Source organism: Pogona vitticeps, chromosome 2 (genome assembly GCF_051106095.1).
Source record: "Pogona vitticeps strain Pit_001003342236 chromosome 2, PviZW2.1, whole genome shotgun sequence".
In the NCBI taxonomy this organism is placed as follows: Eukaryota; Metazoa; Chordata; class Lepidosauria; order Squamata; family Agamidae; genus Pogona; species Pogona vitticeps.
Window position 1 is genome coordinate 75,505,531 of NC_135784.1, and position 12,494 is coordinate 75,518,024.

The window sequence follows — 12,494 nt, forward strand, 5'->3', positions numbered from 1 at the left end:
TGGGACCAGTGGCCATGATCTTAGTTTTTTTGATGTTGAGTTTCAGACCGTTTTTTGCACTCTCCTCTTTCACTCTCATTACAAGGTTCTTTAATTCCTCCTCACTTTCTGCCATCAGAGTGGTATCATCTGCATATCGGAGGTTGTTGATATTTCTTCCGGCAATCTTAATTCCGGCTTGGGTTTCTTCCAGTCCAGCCTTCCGCATGATGTATTCTGCATATAAGTTAAATAAGCTGGGGGACAATATACAGCCTTGCCGTACTCCTTTCCCAATTTTGAACCACTCAGTTGTTCCATGACCAGTTCTAACTGTTGCTTCCTGTCCCACATATAGGTTTCTCAGGAGACAGATAAAGTGGTCAGGCACTCCCATTTCTTTAAGAACTTGCCATAGTTTGCTGTGGTCCACACAGTCAAAGGCTTTTGCATAGTCAATGAAGCAGAAGTAGATATTTTTCTGGAACTCTCTGGCTTTCTCCATAATCCAGCGCAAGTTAGCAATTTGGTCTCGAGTTCCTCTGCCTCTTCGGAATCCAGCTTGTACTTCTGGGAGTTCTCGGTCCACATACTGCTGAAGCCTACCTTGTAGGATTTTGAGCATAACCTTGCTAGCGTGTGAAATGAGTGCAATTGTACGGTAATTGGAGCATTCTTTGGCACTGCCTTTCTTTGGGATTGGGATGTAGACTGATCTTTTCCAATCCTCTGGCCACTGTTGAGTTTTCCAAACTTGCTGGCATATTGAATGTAGCACGTTAACAGCATCATCTTTCAAGATTTTAAATAGTTCAACTGGAATGCCATCACCTCCACTGGCCTTGTTGTTAGCCAGGCTTTCTAAGGCCCACTTGACTTCGCTCTCCAGGATGTCTGGCTCAAGGTCAGCAACTACATTGTCTGGGTTGTCCGGGATATCCAAATCTTTCTGATATAATTCCTCTGTGTATTCTTGCCACCTCTTCTTGACGTCTTCTGCTTCTGTTAGGTCCCTCCCATTTTTGTCTTTTATCATGTTCATCTTTGCGCAAAATGTTCCTCTAATATGTCCAATTTTCCTGAACAGATCTCTGGTCTTTCCTTTTCTGTTATCTTCCTCTATTTCTTTGCATTGTTCATTTAAGAAGGCCCTCTTGTCTCTCCTTGCTATTCTTTGGAAGTCTGCATTCAAGATTCTGTAACTTTCCCTATCTCCCTTGCATTTTGCTTCCCTTCTCCTCTCTGCTATTTCTAAGGCCTCGTTGGACAGCCACTTTGCTTTCTTGCATTTCCTTTTCTTTGGGATGGTTTTCGTTGCTGCCTCCTGGACAATGTTACGAGCCTCTATCCAAAGTTCTTCAGGCACTCTGTCCACCAAATCTAGTTCCTTAAATCTGTTCTTTACTTCCACTGTGTATTCATAAGGGATTTGGTTTAGATTATACCTGAGTGGCCCAGTGGTTTTTCCTAATCTCTTCAGTCTAAGCTTGAATTTTGCTATGAGAAGCTGATGATCAGAACCGCAGTCAGCTCCAGGTCTTGTTTTTGCTGACTGTATAGAGCTTCTCCATCTTTGGCTGCAGAGAATATAATCAATCTGATTTCGATATTGCCCATCTGGTGATTTCCATGTATAGAGTCGCCTCTTGTGTTGTTGGAAAAGAGTGTTTGTGATGACCAGCTTATTCTCTTGACAAAACTCTATTAGCCTTTGTCCTGCTTCGTTCTGAACTCCAAGGCCAAACTTCCCTGTTGTTCCTTTTATCTCTTGGCTCCCTACTTTAGCATTCCAGTCCCCTAGAATGAGAAGAACATCTTTCTTTGGTGTCAGTTCTAGAAGGTGTTGTAAATCTTCATAGAATTGTTCAATTTCAGTCTCCTCAGCAATGCTGGTTGGTGCATAAACTTGGATTATTGTGATGTTGAATGGTCTGCCTTGGATTCGTATTGACATCATTCTATCATTTTTGAGATTGTATCCCATTACAGCTTTTCCCACTCTTTTGTTGACTATGAGGGCTACTCCATTCCTTCTACGGGATTCTTGCCCACAATAGTAGATATGATAATCATCTGAGCTGAACTCGCCCATTCCTGTCCATTTTAGTTCACTGATGCCCAGGATGTCGATGTTTATTCTTGCCATCTCCTGTTTGACCACCTCCAGCTTCCCAACGTTCATAGATCTTACATTCCAGGTTCCTATGCAGTATTTTTCTTTGCAGCATTGGATTTTCCTTTCACTTCCAGGCACGTCCACAGCTGAGCGTCCTTTCGGCTTTGGCCCAACCACTTCATTAGCTCTGGAGCTACTTGTACTTGTCCTCCACTCTTCCTCAGTAGCATGTTGGACGCCTTCCGACCTGAGGGGCCCATCTTCCAGCGTCATATCTTTTAGCCTTTTGTTTCTGATCATGGGGCGTTCTTGGCAAAGATACTGGAGTGGCTTGCCATTTCCTACTCCAGGTGGATTGCGTTTAGTCGGAACTCTCCACTATGTCCTGTCCGTCTTGGGTGTCCCTGCACGGCATAGCCCATAGCTTCTCTGAGTTACTCAAGCCCCTTCGCCACGACAAGGCAGCAATCCATGAAGGAGGTAGGAATGGCATCATTTGCCAAATGAAGTGAGATATATTATTTGTACTTCTGATTTAATGTTGTTAATTACAATGAATGCATCCAAGTGTTGTACCTCCACATGCAGACTGCTCTTGTCTTTTGCAAAACACAGTCTTGTGGAGTGATCCCCACCTAGTAATTATTTGTTCACATACAGACAGACATGCACACACATTTATTCTTCTTTTCATTCTTCTGATAACAACACAAACTTGTTTACAAAAGCTTGTGCTCTGTTTGGAGCTGTTGTGCAACATTGGAGTTTTATCCTTCTGTGCTGTAGTTTTGAACAGGTTTTTTTAAATGAAGTGGTCTAAGGAGGTAATCAACCTCAAGAAACTGACTTAAGTTGCATCTCATATCCACTGTGCCTCTAGGTCTCTGAGATTGCTGAACATGAATTTTTAATAAAATTATGAACTATATCTTTCCTTATCTTTAGAAATCAAGATTTATGCAAGACATGCACTTAAAACAATTATGGAAGTTTCTTGGTGAAAGAGCATACTTCTTACTTGGTAGTTGCACAATTCTCTTTAATTCTCCTAGCATGTTTACAGTTTCTTATTCTTATTAGCCTTGGGTGAATTAGGATCAGGATCTACCGGTTGATATCCTGGTTGCTTTGCAGCAGATTGTCAGGTTTTTTCTCTCTGTGCTTCCCGTTCCCTGATAGCGTATATCTGATTGGCTGCCTTAAGAGTAGGCAGGGCAGTGCTGGTTTCAGCTGCTTTCCCCCCCCCAGGTATTTCACAGTACTCCCACCATCCTGTAACCTTGAACTAGGCAGTCTCCTTTGCTCCCATCCTGTTGGGATTTAGCAAGTAGAGCTAACAAAGTCTCTGTAATGTATTCTTCCTAAGTCCCAGATAGGCTGAATTCCTCCCATACAGGTAATTCTTACCAATCTGTTATTCAGCAAGGGAGAGCCAGTAACTCATAGAAATGGTCTTAGTTTTAATAGCCCTCTCCACTCCCCACTGTGAATGGTAAAAGAATATGAAAGCGGTCCACTGCTGTACCAATTTCTGGTACAGCGGTGAATTGGCCTTGCTGGGCCAATCCAAAAGCCTCTTTCATCTGGCTTCCTGTTTCACCAGCAGCCTGTCAGATGACTACAGGAATCCCGCAAGCAGGAGCTGTGAGCAGTAATCTTTTCTTTGCATTGTTGCGCAGGGCAAGCTATTCAGAGGCATGGTGCCTCTAATTCTAATAGCCTAGGTGTCTTTCCTTCACACTGTGCATGTTAGGTGCTTGCAGCCCAATCCATATCAGGACCTCTGTTTAAAGCCCTTATCTGATTCACTAGTGGTCTGATCCAGAATAGACTCCCAACATTTACTTTAAAATAAGGAAAAAATGAGAGAGAGAGGAGATGTGGCTTGTAGTTATTATGTCCTTACAGCAACATATAATTGTCTTACTCTAAAGTAGGGATGGGCATCTGTCCTGTTGCAGATGCTGTTGCACTTAGAACCTTTAGAACAAATAGCTGTGTTAGTCTGTGCAAGCGTAACAGTCAAAATCCAAAGAAACAAAGCAAAACAAAAAAGACAAAAACATGTGGCACCTTAAAGACTATTATATTTTAGTGTAATTTTATTCATTCTCTTTCCATATGTCTGACAGAGTGGACATGCCCACGAAAGCTCACATTAAGATCTGATTGTTAGTCTTTAAGGTGCCACATGTTTCTGTCTTTTTTGCTTTTGTTTCTTTGGATTTTACCATTGTAAAGTATTCGGTTTTGCATTGTAGAATAACACTGGGCTGATGTGAACATGTGGTCAGAGGTGCCATGTTCCTTAATTGCTTGTCCCTCCTGGTAGGGTCAGGGGAGAGCTGCAGGGGAGAAAACATGGAGTCATTTGTATTAGCGGGCGGTAGCTGTTTTAGTCTGTGGCTGCAAAAACAACAAAGAGTTTTGTGATGTCTTAAAAGCTAAATCATTTTATTAGGTATGAGCTTTAGTGGGTGCACAGTTCAGTGTTTCAGAATATGAATTTTAGAGGAATAGTTTGATTGCTTAGATTTATGCCATATTCAAAACTCTGTTTCAGTGGTAACTTTGTTTTTTCATGAAAATTCAATGTTGCACAAAATTTCATGAAAATTCAATGTTGCACAAATTTTCTGTGTCTGCAAAGTGGAATTTTCTTCCATGTTTCTCATATTTGAAACATCATGTGATGAAACTGTTGTGTAGGATGAGTACATGACTGGAGTGGAACATAAACTCCAAAAAGTGAAGGAAGACCCACCTCAGACTACAAGCCAATCCTGGATTTTCTCATGTGAGAAAGTCCTTTGTGCAGTGTTAAGTGATACTATGTACTAATTTAAAGGCAGACCTGCATGTCTTAGGTAACAGTGTTGCCTGTTTTTGCTTGGTCCTTTGGGAGCAAGAAAGGATTCCTCCAGGCAGGGCTTTTATTATGTCATTTTACTGAATTATTCATTGAATTTTATGGGAAAGCAACCAATTTTGTCCTCAGTTTGCAACCCTTCTGCATGTTGTTATTACATGCTGTTAGGTTGCTTCTGACTTATGCTAGTCCTATGAATGAGTGACTTCCAAAATGTCTTAATCATTAACAGCACTGGCTTAGCTCTTGAAAAATCAGGGCTAGTAGTGTTCTTTATTGAGTCAACCCATCTCACATCTGAGTTTCCTCTTTTCCTGTTGCCTTTGACTTTACCCAGCATTATGGTCTTCCCCAGGAAATCTTATACAGTACTTTGGGCAGGTCATGAGAAGACAATCTTTGTCATTTTTGCTTCTAGAGAAAGCTCAGGCTCAATTTGATCTAGTACTCACTTGTTTGTCTTCGTTGTGGTCCCTGGTATCTGTAAAGCTCTCTTTTGAACAAATTGACCCCCCCCTTTACTGGCCAGCTTTCACATTTGTATATGGTAATTAGGCATACAATAGTGTTACCTGTGTTTACAGTGGGGTCTTGACTTGAGAACTTAATCCGTATTGGAAGGCGGTTCTCAAGTCAAAAAGTCTGTAAGTCAAGTCTCCATTGACCTACAGTGCATTGAAAACCAATTAATCCCGTAACAGGCCGTTTTTGTTCCATTTTGGTTTTTTTCTGGTCTGTAAGTCAAATCTCAGTCTGCAAGTCAAACCTAAATTTTGCGGCCAGAGAAGTCTGTAACTCAAAAAGTCTGTAAGTCAAGCCGTCTGTAAGTCAAGGGTCCACTGTATCACCTTATTCCATTTCTCTTTTTCTTACCAAAGAAATGCATTAGGAATACTGTAGTCAGATTTCTATTGCCAATTTACAGTTGCCTAAGGGGAATTCCATAAGCTTTACTATGATTTGTGTAAACTGAGTTATGCGAACATAAACTCCAAAAGGATTCTAGTCCATGCCTTTTCATTATGACCTCCAGGAGCCCTCTGTTTGGAAGACTCATCCCTACCCTGACTCTTTTAAGGGCCTTTCCAGCATATTCCTGTTTTTATGCAAAACTGCAGTTCCCGGAGTTTTTAAGGTGGGGGGGGGAACTCCCTTGACTTTTTCTTAACTAGCCCCCCTGCTAGAAATGGACCGATATAACCGAAGTGGATAGATATATCCTAAACTTGATAAAAGCAGTAACAGGGAGGTAAAGCGGTTAATTCCCAGTGTGGTGTCGTGGGCACTGTGACTGTGTAGGACTCTGGAGAACCCGGTCCGAATTCCCGCTGAGCCATGGAAACTGCCTGGGGTCGTGGAACTGGAGTGAAACCTCTCTTAGGGGCACTATAATTCGATTCTGACTTGACAGCACAGAACACGCACAAAAGGAATTAAGAGTCCGCTCCCAGAGGGGCAAAAACAGCGACTCTTACGGCGCCTTAGGAGGCCAACAGCTTTTGATGTGTCTGATGAAGTGGGTTCTGTCAGAGGAAAGCTCGCACCAAAATAAAGTGTTAGCCTTTAATGCGAGCAGTCTCACAGAACAGAGTGAGCCTTGTTTTTGGGGGGACGGGACACCCCTCGGGGCATTGGGTCGTGTGTGTGCCTCCCCCCCCCCCCTCAGTGCAGATCGTGCTCCGGTCCTATTAAAGGCAGCGGCGCTCTCCTTCTCTAGCCGCAGCCTCAGGTCACCCCGCCGCCGCCGCCGCCGGCTCTGCGGGAGCTGGCCGCCTTTGTCTCGGGCGAAGCGCACAGGGGGCGGAGCCGGAGCCGAGGCCGGGGCCCCTCCCGCTCACGGCTTCCCTTCAGACTCGGGGGGGGGCGCGTCTTCGAGCTCCGGGTTCCGCAACTTGCACTCCGCGCTCGCCTGAGGAGGCGGGGTCTCCTCGCAGGCTCCGCCCTCAGGTGGTCTTGCCACCTTCCCTCCGCCGCCGAGACGCCCCCCGAATACAAGCCGGGCGGCCGGAGACAGCAGAGGCAGCGGCGCCGCGCTTTCCCGGATCTGCCCGGCGGCGCGCACTCCGCGGTTGCATCAGGCGAGCCTGCAGCCGGGATCGAGCCCCCCCGATGCAAGAATGGCGGCGTCGCCGGCTCGAGAACTCACACAGAACCCCCTGCAGAAGATCTGGGTGCCTTACAACAACGGGCTCCCGGCGAAGCACAGCGCACAACGCGGCGGTGAGCGAGGGAGAGAAAGAGGCGGGCAGGCACCGGGGCGAGGATCGGGGGTGGTGGTGGTGGTGCTGGACGGAGAGGAAACCGGGGACGTTGGAGTCGCATCACCCCGTCGGGGGTGGGGGTGGGAGAAGCATGAGAAGCAGGAGGTGGAGGCCTCGGGAGGAAGGTTGTTCGAGGGCTTCAGGGAAGGCACCTCCGAACAGGGTCGCAGAGGCAACGGGGTCTTCCAGGAGAGGTGGGGTGGTGGGCTGGCCCTGTTGATAGTTAGGGGTGTGTGTGGCTGTCCTCCTTTCTGTCAAACAGGAGAGTGAGAGAGAGGATGCCGGGGAGGATGTTGGAAAGGGGATCGAGGCTGTGTCCTTTGAGCGTCCCCCGCGGTTGGTGCAAGGGCCGTGCCTTGCCCGGATTGCAGATGGGGGCAGGTCACATTCTCCTAGTCCAGGTGAATGCAGCAAACTGGCTGGGATCCTGTAAAAGTGCAGAGAATGCATTGCACCTTACAAAGAGCTGGTTATCAGTATGTCCAGGGCTTCTGCTGCTTTTGGATGCTCTCCGTAGGGGAAAAGCCCTGGAAGATATTTAGGAGGAAGTGCAAGCGTCGTCTTCACACTTCAAGTCATTTGGCAAGTTCAGGAGCCTCCAACCTTCCCTGCTACAGTACTTTCATCCTCCCAAGGAATCCTTGGGAGCTTTCAGACCTTTCTTTATTTTCTGGAAAGAACATTTTAATGGCAATGTGGGAGGCAGGGATGGAAGAAGGATACAAAGAAGAATGCAAATTATGTTTCAAGATAACAAACTCCTTGTTTTCAGAGTTAGTGCTACAGTTGGAAGGAGAGCAAGTTGACCTGAATAAGCACAGAGTGGTTTCAAATAAGAAGTATTGCTGTGGGTGGGCCGTACCTGTAGCAGGTAGTTCAGATTCGGCTGTGGTGGTGGGCTGGTTTCTAGCCTCAGCCAGATTTTTATTTGAAACTGAACTTTCTAACATGGACTGACACAGGTTGAAGCAGAAACTACTAGCATAGATGCACTTACTGTGTCATTTAAAAAATATGACAGTGTTGCCATGCTACAGAGGCCAAGTAGCCTTAGCTGTGTTGCAGTTACATGTAGCTTGGTCCTGTATGCATTTTGCTAGGATTTTGTTTTTTTCAGGCGGGTACCTCTTCTACTTCTGTACCAAAGGTCATATCCAGGTAGCATCTGGCTTCTTTCCGTTTGATGCTGGAGCTTGGAAACATGATGGACACCTTTCCCCAGAAGCCCTTTTCACCAAAAGCAGGATGCCTCTTTTATCCAGTCATCCCCATCAGCTGTGTGGACAGGTGGAAGCTAACATAGGGTGAAGCATTCTGCCTCTGTGTGAGTTTCTTCAGGTGTGAACTCGTAGCATCAAATAGTTCTTTAAAAAGGACAGAACTCCTTGTACAGCCTTTACGTTCCTAGTCCTCAGCAATGCACTTATAGAGGAGGGCCTGGCTCATTCATCATAGTTTTCTCCAGATGGGGTGTGAGGTATCTGAAGCCAAGATGATCATGATGGCCTGTCGGCTTTCTGCACAAGCACGAACTCTCATTTACCAGGGTTGTGCATAGTGCCTGCCTGTGAACAGAAACCTTTCCCTCTTCAGAGATGTCACTTTCGCCCTGAAAAGAATGACGAGGGGAGAGGAGGTAGTAGTTGCTCCCCTCTGAATGTGTTGCCATGAATCAGGTGAGGAATGGCTAGAGGCGCGCAGGTTTGTGTTTTTGGACTATGGTTGCCAGAATCCTGTGACCACTGCCTGCTTCTTACCCTAGCAGTCTGACTGAAAGTGTCACTGTGTGCCTGTTTGTGAGTGGCCTTCTTAAGTCATGAGTGGTTATGACCCAAGCCCAACTACCTAGTTGTGCTGCCATTAACAAAAATGGCATAACCTTTTGGAGGCTTCTTGCCCCATGTTAAGAAATTGCCGCAGACATCGTCAGATGCATACTATGTTGTCTGTCTCAGTATGCAACTGGTAATTTCTCAAGTTATGCCAAGGCTTCCCCAGGGCAAAAGGAAGCCCTAGAGAGCTTTAGAACCTGAAACGGGGGGCTTTGAAGCATTCAATTAATTTAAAGCAAATATTCTCATTGCTGGATAATAACATCATCTGGCTTATATGGCATAACTTCACATGAGAGGATTTTAGCCCAGAAATGTAGTACTTTTCAAATGAGAAAGCAGATGTCTCTAAACAGGTACCACAGAGTTTAAGTAATAATAAAATTAATATGTTGTTTTTCATGTCTCAAGACAAAGATAACCCTTGCATGGAAAATCCATATCATATAACAAACATATTTATTAAAAGTGCTAGGAAAACACAGGAAATTATCACTATGTAAATCTTTATGTTTAAGAAAGAGTTCCAGAAAAAAGCTGTTTTAACAGTATTAGTTTCACTTGATACAGTGGGAATATCACCAGTCTGAGACCTAACTGAAGCATGGATTGATGTTTCAACTCTGTTTGTCCACACAGTGATAACTTCTAGATACAGAGATCTGAAAACAACTTGAAAGATTAAATCAAAAATAGCTTTGGTCTAGTCCAATTATAGACCTGCCAACATGGACTCCATTTCAGCTTAGTACAAAACATTACCAGGTGATACTACTGCGACATGCATCACACAGATAAGATAGATATCGCAGTTTCCTCTCCAAAACTTGTTCCTCAGCTCTCCAACTTGAGTTCAAAACAAGAATGGTTTCTATTAGACCAATGGAATTCTTTAGAATTTATTTCATTTTTATCTTTATTTTTCTAGCTTGCACTCAAAAACTGAAAAAACCCTGTTCCATTATTCCACTATTAAAAGATTTTTACAACACCCAAGATAGGAGAGGTAGAAGAAATTAAGAACACTGAAGTTTTCAACAGCTATTTACTGAGTGGTGATAAGTAAATAACTTGTAAATTGTTGCAACTGTGTTCTGTTACAAGTAACAATATTAAATTATCAAATTGCAAGAGGTTTACTTATCACCACTTAGTAAATCTTGCAGTCAGGTAATTTAGTATTGTTACTTGTAACAGCACACAGTGGCAACAGTTTGAACAGCTTACACAAGAAACGTGCCTGCTGCCTATATTCTAATAGTGACTGATATTTCACCTAGAGTATTTCACAAACATGAGAAAAATGGATGGCATATATTTAAAGAAAACCATTAGCTTACAGTTTAGACATGTTCAATTGCAGTTAGCAAAATTCTACACTCCTCTTTGAAGTTTTATCAGAAGAGAGATGGAAGTTGTGGACCCCATTCTCACTGTGGCTCATTGTCATCATGCTAAACCAAATTCGATGTTTTTGTTATGTAAGGCCAAGGTTTTGAACTAACATTGACATTAATTCAATCAACTCACTAAGACAGATTCAGGTGGAAGTTTTTTCTTAATCTCTATTTGTCAGGTTTAGTCCCACAATTAGTCCTAATGTTTTCATGGCCAAAAATCACCACCACATCATTGGCACTGGCCCTGATCCTCATAGTGTGCCTTTACACAAGAGGATGTCAACTGTGAACTTGCAGTTGTGGATTTTATTTACAGTTGTGACTGATTAGAATGTGTGAATAAATTGCCTCTAGCACATGGTATTCTTCTCTGGAAAGCCCTGGATTAGTATTGTGCTCTCTCACACACCTCAGCCCAGCCTAATTTCTGTAAAATGGGGATGATTGCACAAACCTACAAATCTCCCTTCTATGTGGTGCTGGAGGAGACTCTTGAGAGTCCCCTGGACTGCAAAGAGAACAAACCTATCCATTTTGAAGGAAATCAACCTTGAGTGCTCCCAGGAAGGACAGATCCTGAAGCTGAAGCTCCAATACTTTGGCTATCTCATGAGAAGAGAAGACTCCCTGGAAAAGACCCTGATGTTGGGAAAGTGTGAAGGCAAGAGGAGAAGGGGATGACAGAGGATGATATGGTTGGACAGTGTCATTGAAGCTACCAAATGAATTTGACCAAACTCCAGGAGGCAGTGGAAGACAAGAGGGCCTGGCGTGCTCTGGTCCATGGGGTCATGAAGAGTCAGACACGACTTAATGACTGAACAACAGCATGTTGGTATAGGAAGTATTTTGAGTCCATACTCGGAACAGTTTGAGTGCTCATTTGTGCCAGGGAAGCATGATGTTTCAAGTAGCATAATGAACATGCTCTTTATACAGAAACGGCTCCAAATTATCTATAATTGTGATGAAACTGTCCTTTATTCTGCTGGCTTGTTGTGTTGAAGTCTAATAGTTGCTCACCTATACTGGAACACTCTCTGGAAAAAAAGACAGGTGAGAGTTCACATCTCTAGTCCCTTAGCAATGCAATTACTTTGAGGTCAACAAGATTTTTCTCAGTTGCTGACTGGCTAATTGAACAGGAGGAGTTCACTAGCATTAAAACTACATTTAGCAGTATTAAGCAACCAGTGAAGCTTTTTAACTTGTGAAGGACTTCTGTTTTTTTTGTCATTGGTACTATCTCTTTTCTCTCCTTCCTTCTAGCTTTATAGAATTCAGTGGCCTCTGAACTTCAGCATGTGTCCGTAAATATTTTCTAGGACACAGTTTCATACTACTTCTAAATGAAGAATTCACTTTGAATGAGTCACCCCATCCCAACATATCAGGATCCTGATACCATAGTTCTAGCATAGGTTATGAAAACTGATAACAAGGAGAGCGAGTCAGTAAGATGAGGCACAAAGGTTAATGATGATACATAGGCAGCAATTAAGTCAGATAAAATCAGCCACATCTTTGTTTCAAGAACATCCACAATGGATGATTTAGCTTTGCTATGATCTAATGTAAGAAAGAACAAATATCTTTGGCCCTCACCTTTCAGAAATTAAGATGCTTTCCCTTGTTTTATTTTACTGCTTGTGGCTGTGTGTAGAGGAGGGTGGAAGTGGGAGAGGGAAAGCAAGGAGGGAGGAAGTTGGGTAGATATCATGTAATAATTGTTATTTCCTGGGGTCAGCAAAGCTGAGCTGAATGTTGAAATATGTTGTATCAGAGTGAACAGGTCCTCTTCAACTTCTGTTTCCTGTTGGTTAAATTTTCCTTGCTTCTTAAACCATCTCTTGAATGAAAGCCTGAAAATTATACTGTGAAACTTTTTGATTTAATTTCACTTTCCAGATTTTAACCAGCCCTCTAGAACCACTGTCTGTTGAACATTCACCGCTGTTTTAATAGATGTATTAGAGAAGTTCTTCTTTGTCTCAGGCTTTGTAGATGAAGAAGAAGTGAGGAAAGAATAACAGGCGG

General features: G+C 43.6%; 1 protein-coding gene across 4 annotated transcripts in view; it reads left to right on the top strand.

Moving 5' to 3' along the window:
• PFKFB4 (6-phosphofructo-2-kinase/fructose-2,6-biphosphatase 4) overlaps positions 1-12,494 on the top strand; it is an 89,429-nt gene that overhangs the window by 37,727 nt on the left and 39,208 nt on the right. The window contains exon 1 of one of the 4 annotated variants that reach the window (XM_020796694.3): positions 6,878-7,184. The exons of 2 other annotated variants lie outside the window; for them this stretch is intronic. In XM_020796694.3, coding sequence (XP_020652353.2) covers positions 7,082-7,184 — 103 coding nt within the window. In that variant the 5' untranslated portion in view covers positions 6,878-7,081. Of the gene's footprint in view, positions 1-6,877; positions 7,185-12,494 lie in introns of those variants that run through there. One more of the 4 variants, XM_020796692.3, reaches the window with a different exon arrangement.